General features: G+C 33.7%; 2 protein-coding genes and 1 non-coding gene across 3 annotated transcripts; 2 read left to right on the top strand and 1 right to left on the bottom strand.

Moving 5' to 3' along the window:
* Positions 1-1,789: 1,789 nt before the first annotated feature.
* LOC115449628 (HEAT repeat-containing protein 1) lies at positions 1,790-9,274 on the bottom strand. The gene is made up of 5 exons (XM_030177492.2): positions 9,075-9,274; positions 7,817-8,992; positions 3,006-7,523; positions 2,333-2,752; positions 1,790-2,027 (listed from the first exon to the last, which is right to left on the bottom strand). Exons 2-5 carry the CDS (start codon positions 8,974-8,976, stop codon positions 1,835-1,837), a joined length of 6,291 nt encoding a protein of 2,096 aa, XP_030033352.1. The 5' UTR covers positions 8,977-8,992; positions 9,075-9,274; the 3' UTR covers positions 1,790-1,834.
* Positions 9,275-9,636: 362 nt separating this feature from the next.
* On the top strand, positions 9,637-19,882 carry LOC115449627 (lysosomal thioesterase PPT2 homolog). Its single transcript, XM_030177491.2, has 6 exons — positions 9,637-10,040; positions 10,796-10,937; positions 11,894-12,001; positions 14,269-14,440; positions 16,293-16,394; positions 16,959-19,882. Exons 1-6 carry the CDS (start codon positions 9,906-9,908, stop codon positions 17,155-17,157), a joined length of 858 nt encoding a protein of 285 aa, XP_030033351.1. The 5' UTR covers positions 9,637-9,905; the 3' UTR covers positions 17,158-19,882.
* On the top strand, positions 15,654-15,725 carry Trnaq-cug. The gene has a single exon. It is a non-coding gene; the product is annotated as a tRNA-Gln (tRNA).
* Positions 19,883-24,968: the final 5,086 nt, after the last annotated feature.

Raw genomic sequence — 24,968 nt, 5'->3', positions numbered from 1 at the left:
CAAATGAGGTATTTGTAGCGTTACCTACCTAAAACATGACACCTATAGAAATCCTACAGAACAAAATATTGACCGTAAAATCACGAAGCAAACATATTTCCTAGTTACAAAAACTATTTATAAATAAGCGAAGCGTAACTGGCACTAGCTAACAGGTTGCGGTAACCTCTCAAGTTAACTAATTACGAGAGAAATGTTAGCGAAAGTTTATAGAATCCTCGCAGTTTGCGGTCAGACCTTTCGTGTTGGAACATCCTCTGTAAACTGTATGGAGACCTTACTTATTGTTGAAATAAATATTCTATGATGCCATTTGTTCAAGTTATGGTAATCAAAGATTCGCGAATCGATGGGGATTGCAAGCGCTGTAGAAATATTTCGCCTTGCAAACAACAAAAAATGTGCTGAGCTGACTGCCAATCTTGACTAGTTGGAGATGCACTACAAAAAGATCATTGGTGGACTTCATCATCGTACTCAGCTGTGAGATATGGGAGTTGTTAATAATGTTAACGTTTAGCCAGTATATCAACAAGTTAGTTGTGTCGCAAACTTGTTATTTTCGTGCATGATATCACTTAAATCCTACTTTAGACACATGAAATACACTAAACACAGCCCTCTCCTAAAAAATTCCAGAAGGATCTGTCAAAAGGGAGCCTTAGTCGGAGCTTTTTATGGAGGATTAAGAACTAAGCTAAGTTAATTAAACACAGTTTATATAGCTGAAAAAATTACATATAGATCAAAGTTTCCTTACATAGCTTCGACGACGCACTAGAATTAAAAATAGCTTAGCCATGCGAAGTAACCCAAACCATTATGAAGGCTGCAAAGTCTTCAAAACGTTGTCACGATAAAATCCTAAAATAGTTTTATTTCAATAACCTAAACAAATTAAGCTTAATTTTCGGAAACCAACTACTAAAAATAGCCGCCTCTACGACTATATCTTTCTAATGTTGCGTAAAAAGACAAAATATTGTAGTAATTTTTTGTAGGCACTAATTTATAGTTTAGATACAATAGGATTAATTTGTGAAGATATTTGTGCAAACTTAATGCAGACACACTAAATAAATTATGATAAAATTTGCACAAAAATCAACCATATTGTAAATTATCAAAGGGCTTTGATTTGTACGAAGCCGCCAGCAAAGACGGTTTTTTTGTGTATACGGTATTTAGGTCACCTACATTATGTCAAAATAGCTATTAAAAATTATACTTTATAAGTAACAAGTTACCGACCTCCTTGACGATAAAGATGTCTAATTAATATAAAACTTAGTTCAGTAACATCCTTTATTGCAAGTGATAAAAGTTTTCAATCTTGATGGAAATAGTTTCTACGGAACTTCGTGTTTCAGTGTTTTAATCCAATAAATCGTAGGTATAGATAACAGAAGCAAGCTACTCTGAGCTTTGTTAGCAAATAAAAATGTATAACTTAGTGGGTAAAATTTGGTTATTATGAAACTAAATTTATAACCGAAAACAAGATTCAGAATAGGATGTAGTGTACCATCTAGTGTTTAAAATACGAACTACTTTATTTTGTAGAGATGGCGGTACTAACTGTACATAATTTCTTTAAACTCTGAAGCATTGATCAATAGATGGCGTTATTTAAAAAAATTACCCTTTTTATCATCCAAATTTTCCATACGACCGTTGCCATCTATATCTCGATCAAAATGAAAGCATTTAGTTGCTCTAAGTACATTTTTAAGATTGTAAGCGTTAACATGTGTCCAAAAGAAACATTTCTCATAAAAAAAAATCGTTGAAATGTATCAAATGTATATAATATTCTTATAAACTCTGTTTATAATTAAAAGTATTTCTCAAGCGGCTCGCCGAGTATTTGCTCTAGTTTCCGGATGGCATCCTTGGTGGCCGTTTCTATCTTCTGATCACCATCCTCGAGGAGTTCTGCGAGGAACGGCACACTCTCCGCCAGGAGTGGCAACCAACTGCTACCGAGGTGCGTTGCCATAGCAACCAGGCAGTCTAGGGCTGTCAACCTGTAGACAAACAATGGCATTCTAGACGATTCTTTCACACTGTCATTATCTTTTATATACTGAAAAAAGAATTTTGATAAAGTTTTTGAGATTGCCCATTGAGAAAATTAAATTTCAATCATACTATTGCTTACGGAAAAATAAAACAGAATATCTCTCAAAATAGTTCCTTCTATTGATCTGGGAATCAAACCTTCAACTTACAGCGAATAATATTACATATAAAAAATACCTCCAATGTATCACTACAAAACAAAATTTAGAAACACATGCAAAAATTTACTACAAATCCGTTTTTTACTTACCTAATCTCCGCATCATTATGCCTGGTCTTCAACAGTATCTGGTAATTCAACAGCTTCCACAGAGAGTCGTCGGCCGTTGCAACAGCAAATTGAGACACACAGGGTATCAAGTACTCTGCAGCCCTGCCTTTTAACTCACCAACACCGCCCAATGTATTCTCCAGTTGATCTACAACTGGTTGCATCAGTGTTTCAAATCTACTCTTGTTTAGGAAACTCTGACTGTCATACAAAAATACTATATGCAAAGTCTTTATGATATATTTCACGAGGTTTATGCATTTCTCTTCGTTGTCGAAGTAAAGGTCCTCGGTTTTACTGTTGTTGCATGCGTCTAACAATTCCGCTGCGTTCTTCACGAAATGTCCAGCGAAAAGGACGAACAATCCCTTAAGTCTGTCCGCGATGGCACTGCTCAATCTGAAATTAACGGTTTAGATTAATGTTTGGTGTGTATTCGGGTATTTTACCAAAAGTCCTGGTTGATTTGTAGTAGGATGGATCAACATACAATGTAAAAAAGGGGCCAAATGCAAATTCTAAGATAAAATAATAAAAAGAGAAACAATATTTATGTAGGAATATCAATGTAATTTTCGAATCTATAACTTAATTGTGGTCAAAATTAATTTAAGCAGAAAATCAGAACAGTATTAAAATAAACTAAACATACCTATAGAAAGTAATTGCTCTGTCTTTATATCCTTCAACATTTGTCCTTATCGCCCAGTCGTATATTTTGAAGTACAACGGCCTGAAGCTAGTCTCAGACAGTTTCAGCACGAGACATACAAGCGCGTTGACCACTTCGTCTTCCGCTTTATCTATGACTAAATTATCTATGTTTTTCTCTGCCGCATCGCTGCGCAACTGCAGGGCTGTCAAGAAGAACGCTGTCAAATCGTGCTGCAACGCTGTAAAGTCTGCAGTTGTGACATTAGCAAAACTATCTGCTAGTACAGACATCACTGGTCCGATTGCGTCGAAGTTTTCTTTCTCGAGCAGTAACTGATGAGTTTCATTTGCTACAGGTATCAAAACTCTTGGAGGTATCGATTCTGCAATCTTTTTCCTAATGTTGGCTAGTTTAGCAACAATTGCGGTAACTTTACTACATTTCTGATCGCATTGTTGCCACTTGGCAAACAGAATAGAATATTCGTACAGTATTTTCTGCAAATATGGACTTAGAAACAGCGGTAGACTTTCCACAATCTTCGCTATAGCGGTCACTGTACTTAGTAGTACTAATTCTGGAGTCTCTGCTTTTCTCTGTTTCTTTAGCACTTTTATTAAAGCTGGCATGAATCTTCTCAGACTAGCCAATGCATGTGCTTTGAGATTGCTACAAAGTTCTGCCAAACAAAGGACAATAGACGCCATGACGTTTCCAGATATATTCAGATTGCAAGTGTAATTTGTAATGGTACCTAGAACATCTTTGAATGGTTCAGGATTCTCTGCTGCAAGCATACGAGTCAACAGTTTCAGAGATAAAAGTGCTGTTTGCTGGTTAAGTTCCAGTTCCTGGGCAGCAATTTCTGTCCATGTTTCATCTTTGTTTTCTATTGTTTTAATAATGTCTAACAATGCTGGTAGTAATGAGTAAAGCAGTTCTCTATCAACATCTTCGAATGTCTCTGGCGTAGTTTGGATCTTTGAGTTCAACAACTCCATTGCCTTTCTTCTTACTGTCTGCAATGTGTGTTTCAATAAACCTTTTACAACGCTCAAGAACATAGTAGGGGATAGCAGATTGTTCGCGTTATCCAATAGATCGTAACTGTGATGTAGCATAACTCGCCAATATTTTGCTGTTTTTTCGTCAGTCACCTTCGAAATAACCTGAATAAATGACAGTACATTTACAATCAAGGTTTTGAAATGCGATTCCATAGTTTTCGTGTCAGTAGCCAAGCTGCAGAGATGAATAAACCTTGAAGATGCCAGACATGTGTTCATAAAAGTAATTATCACATATTTATAGTGACGCAACTGCACCGGTGTATGACCATTTACGCTGAAAATGTCACTAGGATTTACATCTGTTTCCATAGAATTCTCATCCTTTTGCAGTGGCAAAGATTTAATATACATAATTAGTTTGACGAAATTTTCCATTCCAACTTCAGGTGGGAACTCCAGAAGAATGCTTTGTCCAAAATCAAGTCTGTCTACGGGTGATTCTTGACCAGCCAATGTTCTGGTACGGGTACTATCGTTTTTCTTAGTCTCATTGAAATGAGCAATATGTGTTTCTAAAAGTAACGCCAGGAACACCCAAAGGAATTGAGATGGCCCTAACGTTTCAATGAGCTTTTTGAAAAGCGGCAATCTTCTGTGCTCTGGAACGTGAAGTACCACATCGGCAAATATGCGTAAAACTGGAACAACACGAGTCTGCAACTGTTTCAATTCCTTCTCAGTGTGATCTTCAATACTTTTGTCCATTTTAACCAAAATGGGAATCAAATTCTCTATAATCTTAGTTATTATCTGGAAACTGTATGCGTCATCGTGTCTGAGAACGGAAGAGCCCATGAAAGTGAAGATTTCCATAGTGTGGTGTAACACTTGATCGGGTAGCATGTATGCAGCGTGGGACAAAAGTATCAAAGCGTGATGGTGTGTTTGAGGGTTTTGAGTGCCTCTGATACATTGGACGATTAACTCCACATCGAAAACGGATCTCAAGGACTTCAGCTGCTCGTTGTCCTTATCATCGACGTATTTCTTACAATAATACCACAATGAAGATAAAATTAGTTGTTTCGTATACTCCACGTAAGATTGTTCTTCGAATCTCAAGCATTTGTTTAACAGTTGGAAAAGAATCGATACGAATGAGTTGTCTATTTTCATTTTTTTCTTGCTTTGGACATGCTCGAGTAAGGCTACACCCAGCCTCCATTCATCCGTCTCCATTAGTTGGTATGACAGCATAGATACAGTCGTCTTCTTCTTTTTAGGCACATTAGCAGCAGGATCTTCGGCATTCAACATTCCTTCTAGAATAGGCTTGAAGTCTGCAAAACTTAATTGTATATTCTTCATCACTTTCGATGCAACGAGCGATATAGTTGGATTATTGCTAACAGCACCAGCAGATGCGATTAGATAAACTAAATCTTTGCGGTTCTCTTCTGGGATTTTCATGAACACATTCTCATTTATTTGTCTCATGATAAGGATTGAAGGACTAGTGTATGATTGATCCTCTTCTGAAATACACAATCTATATTCTTTCAAACCGACTTCAATAGATTTCCAGACCTGTTCTTTATTAAATGTAGTGATTGTTGATTCGTTTATAAGACTGTAAATGCTTCTAAACATGTTGGATTCGTAAACATCAAATGTGAATTTTGCATTAAGTATATTGCCACTAAGAATTTTTTCCAATGGATTCAAGCAGGAAATAACATTAGGAAAGGTGTTAGCATTATCTAATTTGTAAAGCAGTTTTAAAAACCCAGCTTTTATGTGTGACGGAATGTTTTCGTTCAAGATACCAGTAAATTTAAGAAGGCAATTGCGCCTAAATAATTTATTTTGGATATCTTTCGCCGTCAGAATTGTATGCAAAACTTGCGAAATTTGATCATGGTCTAAAATTAGCTCTTTTCTATGTGCATTCAATTCATTTATCAACTGTATATAAACCAACTTTTTATCAGGTTCTTCCCTCAATATCTTATTCATAATATCGATCGCGCTCTCTCTAATAACTATAAGAGGGTTGTTCAAATTGAACAATATTACCAACATCACAACATCAGAGTCGAAAATCCAATTTGCATTTTCTTGCACAGCAAGAAAGTTGGTCAGCAGTTTAAGACTCCTCAATTGCAATTCAGGCGCAATGACGTCTTTAGGGTCTGTAGCATACAAAATATGACCACAAGCGAAATTTGCTATGAACTCAAACTTTTCTTTAGGATTACTGCAAAACTTATTCAAAAGTTTTTGAAGCAATTTTACGTAATTTTCTCCATAACTGGGTATAGCGCATCCGGTAATGCAAATTTCATACAGCCTTCTGATTAAGACCGTCTCTGGTGTCTCTAGGACATTACACCAAGGCTTAGCTATGTCTTTTACATTCATGTCTTCAATCACCCTACAGAAAATGTATTCTATAACTTCAAATAACATCTTATTTTCTGCAGCCAGTTTGATGAATTTTGGCATTATTGCTTCAGAGAAAGTGCCATCTTCGGAATGTTGTACGATTAATCTGTTCTCAACTGATTCTAGAAGTAAATTAAGTACCGAAGAGATTCCTTCAACTGTCGCTTTGTTGAAAGAACAAGATTTAAGCAGAATGTAAAAAGAAATATCAAGAGTGTTACTCTTATCCAATAGATTTTCATCAAGCAAATCATCAAAGTTTACGGACTTAGCGATAAATAATTCTTTGAATAAGTTAGATCGCAATTCGTCTGAATTTTGTGATTTACCGAGTTTCTTGGATAGTCTTTTGGTCAGATTAAATTTCTGTCCCCATTTCGATTTAATTATATGATTTGCCACTTCTACAGTTTTCTCATCTTCAGGGAAAAGCAGTGGCATTATTACTAGGATTGTATCTTGATTAACTGACAAGATATCTAAAGAACAAAATTTAATAATAGCCCTTTTTATAGTTGACCGCCACTTCTTGGTCCTTTTTGATACAATATTAACAAATGCGTTTGTCAAATCTATTTCATTAAGAACTTCTTCAAGACATTCATCTTCAATATCCAAAGCAGCATTAACAACTTTTGGGTCATCATCTCTTAATCTATCAAGAATTGATTCTTTAACAAAATCTGCATTTTGTATTTTTAATGCTTCAAACTCTTTACCTATATATTTTACAGCTTCAATACGTAAATCAGGATTGACATGATTAAGATTTTCAAAAAGGTAAGTTCCTCCTACTTTGTGTGCAATAGCAGGTTTGAATCCTAGCAATTTTGACAATTGACCTTTTCTCTTTGGTGATATCTCATTAGCAGAACTCATTTCTGCTGTTATCACCTTATCAAATGCATCAGGGTATTGGCGTTCAAAGTTTTTCAATAGAATTGCATACCAATTAAGGATTTTGGATGAGAAACCATCCTCATCAATTATTTCTATGTCACTTTCAGAATCATTAGCACTGTTATCTTCTTTATTGGGACAGTAGGCATCAAGGATGCACCTGTAATGTGAGAAAGAATATTGAAATATATCTCTTTATAGCTGGCACTTCAAACAACTATCAGTTTGCGTGATGGTAAGTGATCATTATCATATGTAAAGAAAGTTGCAAAATAATGCATGGGAAATATTTTATATACAATTTCATTAAATTCCATTCAATTTTTATGATGTATATATAGCTCACAGTTTATCAAACATCTTGCTACAATTTATAAGGAAAGATACTAATATAATAGGAGAAATCTAAGTGTGACATATTTTAAAAGGTTAATCAATAAAAAATACACATACTTGATGATTTTCTCTGGACCTTGATTCTTCAAATCCACCTCATTAATCAGTATTTCAGGCAATGGACTGAATGCTTTAAATTCTCCAATATTACTTTGTATATGAGGTAGGATCTCCCGTAAAAACGCCAACACAAATGGCTGTATATTAATCCTCACTTCAACAAACTTCTTCAGATATTTACATATTGTATTCATCATATCGACTGATATATTGAATATTGGATCTGACATCCTATTCAAATGTGCTTGATGCTCATACATCATTGTAATTAATAGCACAACATCATACGATAAATCAAATTCAGTTGTTAGCAGTTTATCAAGTATTTGATTTAGCGTGTCTCTCTTAATATTGGTTTTTGTAAATAAGTACCCCAATACAATGTAGCATGAAGACCGGAAATCTACAATTGTTGATTCTATGCCTTTCATTAGAGTTGGTAACAAAGCTGTGATTGAAGCCTCAGCAAATTTTTTACTTGTGTCAATAACACCAATGGCCACTTGGCAGAAGAAAGCAAAAACTGTATTCAACTGTGTCGCCTTCTCTTTATACTCTTTCACATATTTTACAACCATTTTGGCTATAAATGACAATGTAGATGCATTAGAGACGCATTGATTGTGCAAAACTTGACTCGCTAATGGAATACCATTCTTTTGTATAGGAGCAAGCCAGTTCCATCTATTATGTTTTATTTCCAATAATTGGATAAATCTTACAAATATTAATGTACCATGATATGGAAGTATTAATGCCATGATGGCATCCTGATTGTACTGCTGTATGTGGTACCGGTTTATAAGCCATTCAATAGCCTTGTGCGACGATTGGAGAAGAAAATACGGTGATATTTGGAGAAGAAACTTCTCTATAGTTTGATCGAGGTTTTGATTAACCTCTTTGGATTGCACGGCCCTCTCAAAATCCTTTGATGAGAGACTGAATAACGTGTCCTGGTACACGGCGAAGTCCGGGTTTAGAGCTATAAGCTCGTTCAGACCGCTCACACCGATTTCATAGAAAGTATCGCGATCTTTTAAAGCCGCTTCAGAAGGATCAAAAAGTAATGAAATCTGCTTCTTGGTATCTTTGTAAACTTTTGTCTGCGGCGCTGATAGCTTTTGTAGCTGCTGGGCAAGCGATGTGGATGCCATGGTTTGCGTATTTGTTCTGAAACAACGTGCCGAAAATGAATATGTGATAGTTACAAAAGTTGATTAGTAACAAATATTTAGAATGATGTAACACTAACTAGACCATGAGAGTTATAAAATATAGGTATTTTTCTTGCCAATAAGTCCCAAAAAACTGCTCACTTAGCACTTTATTAGGGATTATTTTACTGTCGAAAGATTGAAATCAACACACGTGCTTCTTGTTTTGACTTATTTTTGACAAGCGCCTGGCGCTGCGCTCACCACAGAATATCAAAGAAACTTTATCCTTGCTACATACTTGATTCTTGATTTAAACTCAGATTTATATATTACTTAATAAATTAAAATAATATTTATTGAATGATGAATATTATATTATAGAATCTCATGTAGACTATTTGTTAGAAAACTTCTCTGAAATTCATTATTTTTATGATATCGCGGCAATTATATCTATTTTATATTTCTGGACGTGGTAGTGGTATACCTAGTACAATATAATCTGCAAATTATATGACAATTTTTATGTAACAAAATTTCCGAAAATCACATTCAACTAGCATTTGAGCCAGCATTCAACATTCCTTGGTGCGAAGATTGACATTGACATAATATATCATTTGACTTTGACGTTTTACGTTTGTCATTGTCAAATAATGATTGAGCATTGTTGTGAAAACTCTTTGTTCAATGTTCAGTTTTTGACGCACTTCGCTAGTATTTTGGTGTATCTGGAGTTTATCGCGTTATACTTTGTTTACAATTTGTAAAATTTATCGCAAATGACGCCAAAGATGTCATTGGGCAGAATCAGCATTTTGTAGATATTCGTATGACGTTATAAATATTATTTTATGCGTATTTCTTAATACAGTGTCGCATAATCGTCCGAGTCGAACTGAAAACAAGTCCTTTGTTCGTTCAAAATGGATTTCAAAATTGTTTTATTTTCTGTATTTTTATTTGTATGTCCAATTTTAAGTTACAAGCCTTTAGTGATGATTCATGGAGTAATGACCGGCAGTGGCAGCATGGAATTGATAAAAAGTAGAATTGAAGAGGTAAGCATATTTTTTTATACGTTTATAATAATTGGCAAAATAAAAGTGGACTGCTAAAGTGGCTTATTGCATAGGTAATTAAAATTAATTATACATGATTCTATATAAAGTGCTTTACTTATGCAAAAATGTAAATTGTGTGTAAAGTCATGTTTGAAGAGGGTAAATGCTGAAACAGCTGAATAGATTTTAAAAAATTGCACACATGAATATACCATGTGCAGAGTTTATTGGCTACTTTTGTATCAGAGAAATAGTGGGGACTTACAACAAAAATATAATACTTCAATATATTATATTTATGTATTATATTCTTGACCATAATTGCTGCAATGTCTTTGAATGGTTGAGAGAAAATTAGAATTTAATAAATTGCTATTAAATCTGTAAAAAAGTTTTATTTCAATGTCTAACATTCATGTAAACATAAAAATCGTTATGCATATTATAAGGATTTGTTCACCTTGTAACATTAATAAATCTTTATAATCTTCATTTTCAATATTTAGTCAATCTTATCAAACTATAAGCTATGAGCCAAAAATCTGTTTTACATAATCATATAAAAACAGCTTAATGTAAATTACACTATTAAATAAAGTGAAATTCAAATACTTGGATATAAAAAAATAAACAAACAGCCAGCGTTCAATAAACTACCACTAATACAAAGATCTTAATCCAATAAAAATTAAATCCTTCAAGACAATTTTTTTCTATTAATATATTTATTAAATATATCTTTACATTTTCAGAAACATCCAGGCACCAAGATATACAATGTGAACAGGTTTGAAAGTTGGTCAAGTTTGGAAACTATGTGGCACCAAGTTCTGGAGATTGGGAATGATATTGCGAACATATCTGCAGCACACCCTGAAGGAATTAATTTATTAGGTAATATAATGTTTTATTAACTTTATGCAAGTGTAAAATAATAAAACAAAATTGTTGGGGTATTAAAAATATTGTCCTAAATATTCTTTATTGTATTACGGTCTGTAAAGCCAGTGAGTTACTGACTGTATGTGTAAGTGATAACTGCTGGTAGATATAGAGGTGTCTTCTCTTAAAATTCAATTTGAGATTTTTTAATGAAGAAATATTAATTAAAAAACTGGCACTTTATTACACTCATCAGTCTGACACATAAGAAGCTAAGTCCAGTAATGATGCTGTTTAAGATGTCCTTTAAACCAGATCATAACATTGCATCCATACTTCTAGTGATGCCTACCCAGTTTGCGGTTCATATATGAGAGAGCTATCACATTCATGGTCATTTGTTAATTTTGTATTGAATTACTCTCACATCATCTGTATTCTTAGCAATTTTTCAAAATGGACAAAATATCTTTGCCATATCATCATCATCATGAAATTATTTTTGTATATGGAATTCCTATGCTACATCTGTTTTTTTAATTCATATTTTAAATAAGTCTGCCTATTTTAAAGGCACGTTTTAACATGGCGTGGCAATCACGTGAGGCACATGCTCTGCCACATGTCAGTATCATGTTGCCTCGTCCGAGCACGGGCATCGAAGCAACGTGCGCCAATCCGGGCTTTTGTATCATAGGCGTATGCGATCTTAATTAACCTTTATTCGGTATTAATAAAGCTTAAGTCCCTTTGTGACTTCATGATATTCTACATGACCTATGAACCTACCCTGATATTGTATGTTTATGAGACTTGAAAATTCCAAGTCACTCAACCATGAAACAACTTGTTTACAATAAATATAATTATCTGGTCTGTCCTTCAAAAGTACATAATTCATTTACTAAGATAACCTATTGTTGCTAACCGTTGTACATGATATAATAAAATGTATGATTAAATTGCAGGATATTCTCAAGGCGGTTTAATAGCGCGAGGAATAGTGCAGACCTTCTCAAATGTCTCTGTTAGCACGTTTATATCACTGAGCTCGCCACAAGCCGGACAATACGGAGGTAATTTAATTGAATATAGATTTCTAAGGCTCCACTTGATTAGATAAACAGTTAGCGATTAATGTCAAAACCCAAAAGAAATTGTTTTCAAACTATATTCGCGCGTTATTTGGTGTTTACCCAGTAAACCAAGATTATATAATATCAGCCCTGTATTATATACTGTCCCACTGTTGGGCACGGAGCTCGTCTACTACTGAGAGGTATTAGACCTTAGTCCACCACGCTGGCCTAGTGCGGATTGGTAGACTGTACACACTCGATGCCTATAGAGAATTACGCAGGTATGCAAGTTTCCTCACGATCTTTTCCTTCACCGTTTAAACAAACGGTAATTCGCAATGAATACACACATCATCAAGTCAGAGATGTGTGCCCTTGGGTTTTGAACCTGCGGACATTCGTCTCGGCAGTCCGTTCCACACCCAACTAGGCTATCGCCGCTTAAACCAAGTCTATCTGTAATTTTTTTTAATAGATCTTAATCGCTATCCTCAGATCGATGCTTAAAATAAATCAGTCAAAAGGAATAATATTGGAAATGTTCGCAATTTATTTAAGCTAGTATGGCCGAGACCTTGTATTACCCTTATAGACTACAATAATGGCTTATTATATGTTAATTAAGCTATTGTGCGCAATGCAAAATAATACTGAGTCATATTTGTTTACTTATACAAAATGTAGAACAATATGTGGTTTTCACAAAATTAATTTTGCAATTTTGAAGTAACGATTATTCATAACTGATGTTATAATAAAAGCAAAGTTTTTGGGTTTCTTTGTTTGTAGGTTTGTAAGGGCTAATATCTGGAACTTCTGAATCGATTTTGAAATTTATTTCACTAATAAAAAGCTACATTACTCCTTAGGTCGACTTTTTAACCCGAGGAAATATTTATTAGGATAGGAACTTTTATAAAGTTTATCAAGCGGGCGGAACCGCGAGCAAAAGCTAGTAATATAGACCGATCATACGACCGCGTTGTTTATAACGACAATATTTATTTTATCTTAAACTAAATAAAGTGAAATGACGCAATTTGTTCTCATTTCGTTCGAAGAGTACTGACTGATATTATTTCTTTGTATTACATATTATATGGATCGAAATTCAAATACTTATTTGCTCCTTTTTTCCCGCTGTGGCAATGTGATCGCAATTGATTTGATGGCAAGTGCAGTCAGCCTAGTACAAATATTATATTGTCAACGAGAACCACATCTTTTAGCCTGTATTATGCCGGCTTCAGACTTCAGAACTGTTTTCTGTATGTCAAAGGCGACCAAGGTTTAAATTACTAATTTGGAAAGCACGTTAAACGAACTTTCTTCCTATCTAGGTTTCATACATCTACGTAAATTAGAAATGCATTTTTTGTTTGATAAACAGTAGTAAGAACCACAAGATAATCTAGTTAACATAGAATAAAGCGGAACTGCTATCTATGACTTACTGCTCTATTACCAAGGCAATATTGATGCTACATTGACTATTCCCGAAATACGACTTCTTGTCCAAACGAACAACCATCCACCATAGAGATTTTCATAACTAACGAACCATGAATTTTAAGTTTCCAATTTAAAAAATGACAAACAACTATTTAGCCCTCTTACGGCGGTATCCAATAACCAATCGAAATTGCCTTTTATGATTCATCGCGAAAATTGACCAATCAGAACAAAGTATTTTTTGACACAATGATTTATTTTGATTAGTTTATTATGGGTATTGGATTGAATTAGGATTGGGGTCGTTTATTGAAAACGGCGGTTTTTTTTTGTGAGTTACCATGGTTATCATCGGGAGAACCCTGCTAATGGTGTACAAGCGAGCCTCTGGCTTAGCAACCATGGTGCCCCTTGGAGGATGCGGATAGGCAATGAAGGGATGTGGGAGGAAGAAAGAATTTTACACCATCAATTCGATAAAATTATAATAATAATAGCCTTTTATTCCTTAACATAGGGTCAGTTTGATATACTAGATATTATAGTCTGATCAGAAAGTGAACCGTCGTGGCGGAAAAGCGAATTAACTTCACAATTACATGGCAACCCTTCCCCGTCATCTGGTAAATGTTAAACCCATATCATGTGATATTGCTTTGTTATTCAATGATCATACGTGATATTTTGAGTGCTTTTGTCTAGAAAATCCCGAAACTCAACAAAGAAGGCAATTAAGCACAGTAGCGACTTCAAATCCTACGACGGTTCTCTTTCTTTACAGACTATATTCTAGTTTTATTTTTTATTTCCAGCCGGCTTCCTTCACCTAGTGTTTCCTGGGCTGGTTAAGGACACGGTGTACGAGCTGTTTTATTCCCGGGTGGGGCAACACACGTCAGTCGGCAACTACTGGAACGACCCCTACCATCAAGCTCTGTATGAACAGTACAGCGTTTTCCTGCCGTACCTTAACAATCATATCAAGTGAGTGTTGTTATGTATGTAGTTATAAGTATAGCGTGCTGCGTACACGCCCTTGTCGATGGGCTAATAAATTAGTGCGTACGAGCCAGCGTTTGTTACACTCGTGTCCCGTATTGCATACTTAACAAGTGTCTAAACTATTATATAAAGCTGAAGAATTTGTTTGAACACGCTAATCTCAGGAACTACTGGTTTGAATTTAAAAATTCTTTTAGGGTTGGATAGGCCATTTTACGGGGAAGGCTATTGGCGATATAACATCAAGGTATGACCAATAGGAGCAGAGCATAAATGATAAATGTTTCAAAAACGGGGAAAACTTATTAATTATAAAAATCGTGTATATCTTGGAATTGTTCTCATTCCTTGTATTTTTATATATCACAATGAATAGTCATTCAGTACAGACCAGGATTGGCAAACATTTGATGGTTAATCTGCCATTAGACCCAATCTAAGTTATTCAGGAGCGCTTTTCTGGGGCCTTATTCTCTATCTCGCACGTTATTTAAACAGCGTGTAACAAGCACGTAACACAACGCATCATGTTTAGGACTATAGAAATTTGGCTTACAGAATACCATTCCACGCACATTTCTTGAAGATAACATGACACGGCCGCGTTACGCGTTTACACTATCGTACAGAATAAGGGCCCTGGCGACCTTTTTTAACTTCCAACTAACTTTTTGGCACACATTAACTATTATTATTGTGTCCAAATTATTTGGGCGCGTGTCGCTGCTGGGGTCTTGTGTCATTGGTTTGCCATCCCTGGCTAGGCAATGTGGCCAATCGCTTTATTATATTTAGGAGAGTCGACCGCCCATAAACTATACATTTTTTTTTTCTGATTTTATGTCAAATAACATTAGCAATTTTTGGTAATAAATGTGATACAAATAGAAAAAAAAATGCATATTTTTTCTAATATTGATTTGAATAAATATTTTTTTAGGTACATTTATAGTTTTTAAATATTTTTGATGGTAATAGTTTTATTTCCATGAAATTATAAAGAAAATATATTTTTATGCTTTAAATGAACGAATTTATAAATTATGAACGTATTAATATAGCACTTATTTATGTTAATGTGTTCATAGACATCGATTTATTTGATTTTACATGTTAATAAATTTGATTCAGCATTAAAATTTATTTATGCATGAATATAAAGATACAGATTTATAATTTCGACAGACTATTCATCGGTTCCATGGTGTAATGGTTAGCACTCTGGACTCTGAATCCAGCGATCCGAGTTCAAATCTCGGTGGAACCTGACATTTTGCTTTCACTGTTTTTAATTTTATTTTTAAATATTTTGTTAACAAATAACTTTTCCCTTCATATTATTATTTAAAATAATAAAAAAAAATATTTACTAATTGATTTTCTATGGTACTAAACCGAGATAATTTATATGATCTTTATTAAGCTGATATAGCGATGTTAATGACATCGCCTTGTTAACAACCTTGTTTATTCACCGTTTTTTGTAAACAGGAAAAGATTTCGTGTCAAGGTCTTATTGTACATTAGCGCTATAACATCATACGCGGCTTCCTTTACAGTTTATTTCTTTAGAATATAAGAACATCGCCGAAAATCAAACTTTCTTTAGTTATTATTAAGTAAATATAATTTTTGTAAATTTAATTTTTTGTAAAATAATATTAGATAAATAATATATAAATAAAAATAATATTGGGTAAGGTTATTTTTATTTGTAACTAATGATAATTATAAATCAAGTACAAATAGGGAGGTGAGGCTTATTTAAAAAAAAAAAATACAATGATGACGTCTTATTACGTCCATATTAAATTGGGGTTATTTTTGCTTACAGTTCGTCGAAATCGGAGGAGTTTAAAGCGAACATGCTGCGATTGAAAAGGCTCGTTTTGATCGGTGGCCCTGATGATGATGTTATAACGCCCTGGCAGAGCAGGTACTTTTTGACTTCATAATATTTTTTTATCGACTCATAAACACAGGCCTATGTCACTTCTTTTTTGGGGGGCTCGCTAGCTCTCCAAAACTGTAAGCACATAATTTATTGTATCCCTCTCCCTTCTAATACGTTTTATTGGCATTTTTTTCGATATTTTGGAAATTTCCTTTGAAGGCAATGCCTAGCCCCGCGCGCCCTCACGAAAAAAACTCAGCATAAACATATGTGCACATAAATAAAATTGCACTGTTTGAATTATTAAACAGCATTTTTTATTAATTATTATAAGCACGGTATTTTAATTTTTTTTATACACATTTTTTTTTACTTCTGGAAATTTTCTGAATGGGAACGGCTAGTAAATTTAATATATATGGGTCGTATATTGTACTGGGTATTTGATTAGTTTGCATAATTTTATATAATAAAATTATTATATTGTTGCAGAATTATTTAATCAACTATTAGTGATGCATAATTTTGTAATTTATATTCCACATGTAATATATAAATTAATATATTTTTTTAAATTAATGTTTCAATGGTTTCTTCTGTTTCCAGCCAATTTGGCTACTACAGCGGCAACGAGACCGTAATGGAGTTGTACGACCAGCCGACGTATAAAGACGACCTTATAGGCCTCCGCACGCTAGACAAGACGAAACGCCTACACCTCGTCACCGTGCCAGGCATCAATCACTTCAACTGGCACATGAACGTGAGCGTCGTAGATAATTATCTCCTGCCTTATTTGGATTAAGTACTGGTACCATTAAAAAATACAGCATATAAATAATCTCGGACGTCTCTGTACGTCGCATACTGTCATTATGACGTCTATATACGCTGAATCTTGTCATTATTGATTAATAATTATATATACAAAATCTGGTACGTCTATATACGTTGCAAGGATGCGAGAAGGATAATGATAGACCAACGGCTTGTCATCCGAAAAAAAATTCAACCTAAATAAAAATGATTTTTACTCTTCATAATCCTTAGACGATTCATGATTACATCACTCAAACAAAAAAAAATATATTTTCATTACTTACTACATTATAAAAAATTCAGTAGGCTATTTTTAGATTTATTATAATTTTAAGTAGCCAAATTTATATGCTTACGCTTAAATATTCATAAGTTATGTGATTTTATTATAATCTCAGTAGTTTAGATATAGTTTGTAGTTTTTGGAGGTGTTTACGTGGTTTTTTAGAAGCCAATGAGTATACGGCTATGCTGAGGGCTCTGTAAAGAAATCTCGAAATTATGTGATTTATAAAAAAATAACAAAGATTTTATTTTAGATTATTTTTTGTAAACATTCAATAACCAAATAAACAAAAAATCTTGATGATGTAAAAAGTGCACAACCTGAGAAGCGGAATGTTGCACAACGTGTAAGCAATAACATGGGCGCCGTCGTACGACGTTGCTCAACATGTTCCGCAACATAATATTGCTCAATAATTTCCTAGTGAAAACGAGCTTTAAACTTATTATTTGTAATCAATTCGACACTTATTGGTGTTAAAGATTATACAAGTTATGTCACTGACTAATGTATTGTAATCTAAAACAAACATATGCGTCATACATGTCATATTTATGCGTCATATATGCTATAACATATGACAATACGGCAATAGTAATACAAACAGCATTTAGTAACAAAGATATAGTGATATAGATTTGTAGTTTTTTTTTATTCGTGCACGAGAAAGTGACCCCACTGAAGCTTATGATAAGTGGAATGGGGTGCAATAGAATGTCGATTGACGAGAGATGATTATCCCTCGACAGTCGACACAATTATGCCGGCCTTTTGGAACCGTAAATACCGATTTCCTTATATAATTCCTAACACTTAAATAATCAAGCATATTATTGATGTACTAAACATAAATTATTGAAGTAAACAACTCTTTAACGCTCATATTTGAATATTATGTTTCTCAATTAATCAAAAAAAAATATCAATATTCATGTGTGTTATTATGCAATCAAATTAAAAAATATGTCAATATTCAATTGTGTTGTATATTATGATTTAAGCCCAAGAATGGTCTATTTTGTCAAAAATACAAAATTAAGAACAGAAGTTTTCTAAAACCTGACCAGGAATATAAAAAACTTCGCCACTTAAAACGTAAAAGCAAAACTGGTACAATAGTAACTTTTTAATTAGCTGGTCAGGTTATAATTTCAAATAAAATTCCCTAATAGATCATTCTTGTTTTTGTGGCTCGAAACTTGCAAACATTTGCTAAATAACATTTGATTACTATATCAATGAGTGTTTGATCATCAAATTTACATTTATTCTTCACTAGTTATGTAATCCAAGTAGATTTAAGACATAATGTATACATAACAAGGCTCGTAATCATGACGCCGTATAACAATCGTTATCGCTAATAAAACAGAAAAATGTGTAAGAATTGACACCGCACCTTTAGAATTACAATGGCGTAAGTGCAAAAGGCACATAGTTAGAACTGACGGCAGATGGGACAAAATGGTTCTCGAGTGGAGACCACGTACCGGCAAACGCAGCGTTGGACGTCCTGCAAGGTGGACAGACTTGATAAAGGTTTCAGGAACATGATGGATGCAGGACGCTTTCGACAGGTCCGTCTGGAAATCTATAAGGGAATATGTTCAGCAGTGGACTTTATGTGGCTTGATGATGATGAAGTGTAAAAAACCGTTAAACAGACTTTATAATTGACAACATTTGAAAAGTGAAACTATCGAATGAAATAATGCTTTTGGTTATTACACGAAAGGTGCGGTATCTTAGCGAGTCTTGCTCGGATGTCATTGCAATACATATTTTTGTTTTCTCTTAGCGTAAACGATTGGAGAGGCGTCTTGCTTATGGCTTTCGGTATTGGCATTTAACTTGACTGGAGATGTCGAATGTTAACTGTGGCCACACTTAAGTAAATTTTTAACGGTCATTACTTATTACCTCAAATAATATATGCAATATATTATTATAAAATATAATTTTCTGTACCAGAGAAGACAATCCGTCGTTTTCAATTAACGATCGCCTTTTCGATCCCTCGCAAAAATGAACCAATCAGAATAAAGGATTTTTGACAAGCTTACTAATGACTGTTTTGATTGGTTTATTATTGGGATCGGACCGAAGATTAAGATTATAATCATTTATAGAAAACGGTTGTAAATTATATAATCTCAACTATTTAAAGACTGATACGACAGTCGCTAGAGTTATGTCGGCTTGAATCGTTTGCGTCACACTTTCTGTTTAGTGCTGTAATTAACTAACAATATGATGTGATAAATCATAGGAAATATTATTGCGCGTGCGCATCTCCATTTTTGTAGAGCGACGAAGTTAAGTGCCGATACCTTGATGCGACAGAAGTTAGGCTGTGTATTTATAATTTAGTGTCGCCAGTGTAGACCAGTTTTTAATGGTAATCAAATACAAATTTTATACTGGATAATGTGTTTTATTTTTGTAATCCTTTGATTGATAGATGGCGCTGTGATAAAAAAAAATCTTGTAATTAGAGTATGGAAAAATATAACTGTTAAATACAGTTAGTTACATTCATTTTTACGTTCGTTTACCTGCCGGCTTTCAAGTTTGGCGTGGCATTTTGTAATGACCACATAAATGCTATAAGGTTGAAATTCACGCGTGGATTAGGTTGATATAGATTTTAGCATCTTCAAGAATCAATGTTACAAATACTAAAAATGGTTCGTTGTAGTTGTAGAAAATAAATCCCACGGGAAAAAACTACTTTGTGTTCATCATTAAATTCGTAGTGTTTGTGTAAGAAAACATGTCAATCTTCGTAATGTTATATAGCCAATAGCCTTCCACGATAAATACGCTTTCTAATACAAAAACAATTTCTCAATTCGAACCAGAAGTTCCCGAGATTACCGCGTTCAAACAAACTCTTCAGCTTTATACATATATTATATACTTATACTTAAAAATTTAACATAATCTATTTTTTTGGTTTATTTATATCTATACAATATAATATACAATCTCCTCGAACAAAAATGTCCGCCAAAACACTATAATCACAAAGGAAAAAAAAAAAAGTAATCCACAAAGTCATTCACCACAATCTTATTTTTTACTTATGCCGATGCTAATTTATGCGGACTTTACCTATTTCGACAAAAAAAGCCACTAACAATATTACGTAAGCGTAAAATTGTTTATCTATTTAGTAGTGTGTGAGCGTTATAAATTTACCGTTTCTTTTAGCGTAGACGCGGTGGTTACCCGCTGACGTTTTCTACAAATAGTCTACAAAACTATTACTAATGGGTCAAGGTTGGTTGCCAATTGTACCTATACTTATTCCTTCTTCAGTCTTCGATCCAATGATGGACATAGATCTCCACGAAAGGTTTTTCGCCCAACCCGTTAAAGCGGCATGCATTAAGTGATTTCTTGCTATTATGTTACTCTACATGAATTGATGAAAAGTAAGTAGCTAGTGTTAGGATAGCTAGGTTAGGGCATACATCGTCCGCAAGTAAGCGACGCGACGTGTCCTAGACAGTTGGTTATAAAAAAAACTTACTTGCCAGCCCGAGTTGGCTTTTTATATCTAAGTATAAAACCCTGTGATTTGCTTTTTAATAAAAAAAAGTTATTTTATTTAAAAAATCCCCTTACCTGCCAGCCCAAGTTAGTTTTTTTTTAAATGGAAGTGTTTAACAGCGTGCTTTGCTTTTTAATAAAAAAAAAAAAAAAAAACAAATGTCCGTAGTTATATAAGTAATTCTTAATTGAGTAATTTATTTATTATTGTTGTGTATGTATTTATTATTTGTATTATATATTGCTAACAGATGGAAATCAGGAAACAATAAACTAAATGAATATGTAATTATAAAGATCGCGATGACGGCCATTGCTAGCGTTCCTGTATGACAGACGCTCTGTAGGGATGTGCCGTGCTTCTAGTGATGTTACAATTATTATCATGTACTTTGACCTGTTATAATTGCAACTATGTTCGCCGACGTGATAAATAAATCTTATTAATTATAATCAATGCATCAATTTATCAATCAATAAATCCATGACGGTCCACTACTACTCAAATGGGCGCTACTATATAACTACAATATTATAGTAATAGGGTATTCAAAATGCGACCTACTAAGTATATTCTAATACTTAAGATCAATTTGTTTTACGCGGATTACATTTGTTTCTAGTGATTTGTCTACTTCAGACGTTAAGTAGCAGAAAGCAAATGTTGTCACTAAAAGAAATTAACACTACGTATAAAGGTATTTGAGAGTTAAAAATATATATCTGATATAATTTGAGTCATAATTTGGTAAGTACGCAGTCAATTGCTAAGAATATAGTCTTATCTCTATCCGTAACTCCTTCCAAGCAGTTAATCTTTTGAAAATACTGAGGAAAACGTCACAATTCGTCATATATCCATAAAAGGTGATTTCCGTGGATCGACCATCAAAAATGTTATTTGTTATGAGTCATGATTTCTAGCTAATGTTATCACTTATCTGTTATCCAGTTCCGTCATATTACGAAGTTACTATCTTCGTGTAAAATTCTTAGATAATGTCATCCAAGATAGTGATGTATAAGTTGGTTGTTTTATGCAATCGATCACGCGTATATTTTGTCATAATTTATAACTACAAAAGATAGAGTTGATCTTATGATATACCTTCTACAAAAGATTACACATAATCATGAATTGTTACTGCTATTTAAGTGAAAAAAGGCTTTGTTATAAATGCTATTTAACTACTTACAGTTTAAACACATTTGAAATTAAATAACAATTTACAGAGTATTGTCACTTTCAAATTGGTTATATGCGGATTATAACGCATGAGCTAACCTACCTCTCCACGTTGTTTTTCCAATGACATTATTAGAGTCAAGCTTGTTGCTGCCAAAAACTTCTCTTTACTACGTAAATCTAGAATAAACTAAGACTAGTAAAGAGTTATATTGGAATATAGTTTCCTATGTTTTATTTTAAACATTATTTTATAATTAATATAAAATAAAACGGACAAGAATTTTTGTAATCAGCATCTTGTTTGAAAAATAATCCAGTTATTTAAATTTAAAATATTGTGAGCAAAAATGGGGGCGTGGTGGGTTATCACGCTTTCTCTTTCTTACACACGCACCGTCACGGCCGGCGACGCTTGGTGACGTTACCGTATGCTAATTGCCATTACTGTTATGTGACAACTACCTCTTTCACAGTACTTCATACCTTTATAATTTATCTATTATTAAATCGATTTTCCAAAATCTCTTTCGTTAGATTTTGGATTACATACATTCATAAATGTATTTTAAAAAAATATTTAACTACCCTAATTAATTATTAGGGTAGTTAACTGTTTTATAAAACCTTTCCGTCCCGCAACACTCATACTAGACACAAAAAATATTTGCAAAAAATATAAACATTTGGCACATCATTATAATATAAATATATGTATTTATTACTTACTTCAATACATTCGAACCCAAGACCTCTCGTTTCTCTCTGGGTTCATACCTCACCACACCTCAGAGACTGTAAGTATAAATAATAATGACTAACCGTTGTAATAACACCATAATTCAACTGAGTGGAATCTTAAAATCATTTCTCACGGAGCATATGTCAACTTTTTGCATTCTTGAACGGAAAAAAATCCCCGAAATTTTTGGAGGCGTACGGCGGTTGTTCTACCTGCCAATCGCATTTTGAGAGATAATTTAAAAATGCAATGCCGTCCGACCTGTTTGCTACGGGCCAGACGACGTGGTGAATTGAAAATATGACGAAATTACTGTACAGGCACCAAGAAGCGTAATTAGGAAGAATAATACAGCGCATAAAAGTAGAGAAGTATTTAAATAACTTTGTTTAGTAATGATGTAAGTATAATAATTTATTTTATTGGATGTATATTTTATAGGACACTACTCCACTACTGGTGTAGTGAACTGGTGTAGCGGTGTACAGGTCTCTTATATGTGTGAGCCCGTTTGGGTAGGTACCATCGCAATGTCTATTCTACCGCCAAGCAACAGTGTGAAGTCACTATTGTGTTCCGGTTTGAAGGACATTGTAGCCAGTGTAACTACTGGACATAATAAGACTACATCTCATGTTTATGATCGCGAGCGCAGTGGAATACCAAACAATACTTTGTAATTCATGGTGTTGGATGCTGTTTATATTGTTTATGGGCGGTTACCATCAGGCGTACGGCAAGCTCGTTTCGTCATTCAAAGCAATATAAAAAATTACCATTAGATGCAGTGGTTTCAAGTTGCCGTGCCCGCATTAAATAAATTAATATGAAGATTTTCGTCCTCAATGTAAAATTATCTGTATTTATTTTCTTAGAACTAAATACAAAAATAATAATAAATTCACTATACAAACAAATGTCCACACAATACATATTTGTCATCCACTTAAATTAGGTTCTTTAAAAAAAAACAAACAATCGCAGATCACTCTATAAAAATTCCATTAATCCTTATCAAATCAGTTGAATAAACTAAATACAAGATAATATAAGTGCAGGCGCAGTCATAAATATTTTTTAAATCGATTAATTAATTAGGCTGAGATACAGGTATAATAATTGGAGACTGATTTTTCATGTTAACTGTTCAATAAATGGCACAGTTAAAAATATGTTAGGGCAGTAATTCAAATTCATAATTTTTACGTAAAATTACGAGACATGTATGGAGCTCGTTTGGAATACGCCTGACATAAACGCCTTGAATAAAACCCTGAACTTTAAATTACAAGGTACTAAAATATATGGCACCATACTAGATTCATGTCATAAATCACCCTGAGTTGTAAGATGTTGCAAATTTGAAAAAAAATGCGCATAATATTAACGTTTTTTTTATACAGAATACTGTCTAGACTACTTTCTTATATATATATAGGTGTGTATATCTCTGTAAATATGATTATGCATTTCGGATATAAGTACACTGAAAAAAAATGTTTTTAAAAAGATTTTATTGACGAGTTTTTTATTTACTAATTTAACTACCTATATTGTTTTTGTAGAGAACGACTCTTCGTTTTCGCTGTTTAGTTTCAATTAGCGCAAAAGTTTATGGAAGGCAATCTAGACTTAATGTAGTTTGGTTATTTAGTATTATTAATTAATGATTGTCTTCTGTATTATGCCTTTTGTTAAATAAATAGATAACGGAAATAAATACTGACGTACTCGTAGTTCTGACATGCCAGAGTTGCATGGGACGGCATCTATAATTATTAAAAGGTAGCTACTTAAAACCTATATTATCTTGAGAACAAATCAATTTTAAATACGTCAGAGGTGTTCATGATAAGAGCTATCGTTCATATCTATTTGTGACGTAGAATGCAGTAAATTCCGCTACTAATGCGTCAGAATAACGAGTGCTGCGTTTATTTTCAATTGTTTTGTTTATAACGAAACAAGGCTAGGTAACCCGTTAACTACTAGCTGCTTGGGTTCCGCATAACAAGTTTTCTGAAATGA

Source organism: Manduca sexta, chromosome 23 (assembly GCF_014839805.1).
Source record: "Manduca sexta isolate Smith_Timp_Sample1 chromosome 23, JHU_Msex_v1.0, whole genome shotgun sequence".
NCBI classification, from domain to species: Eukaryota; Metazoa; Arthropoda; class Insecta; order Lepidoptera; family Sphingidae; genus Manduca; species Manduca sexta.
Note: the sequence above shows the minus strand (reverse complement) of the source record. Positions and strands in the feature narration are given on the sequence as shown.

Bases quoted from the DNA above. Each gene is read 5' to 3' on its own strand.
- LOC115449628 (XM_030177492.2), bottom strand. From the start codon at position 8,976: ATGGCATCCACATCGCTTGCCCAGCAGCTACAAAAGCTATCAGCGCCG. The intron at 2,753-3,005 runs GTATGTTTAGTT...CGTTAATTTCAG, and splicing joins AGAGCAATTACTTTCTATAG to ATTGAGCAGTGCCATCGCGG. The intron at 2,028-2,332 runs GTAAGTAAAAAA...GTTTGTCTACAG, and splicing joins CATAATGATGCGGAGATTAG to GTTGACAGCCCTAGACTGCC.
- LOC115449627 (XM_030177491.2), top strand. From the start codon at position 9,906: ATGGATTTCAAAATTGTTTTATTTTCTGTATTTTTATTTGTATGTCCA. The intron at 10,041-10,795 runs GTAAGCATATTT...TTACATTTTCAG, and splicing joins TAAAAAGTAGAATTGAAGAG to AAACATCCAGGCACCAAGAT. The intron at 16,395-16,958 runs GTACTTTTTGAC...TTCTGTTTCCAG, and splicing joins ATAACGCCCTGGCAGAGCAG to CCAATTTGGCTACTACAGCG.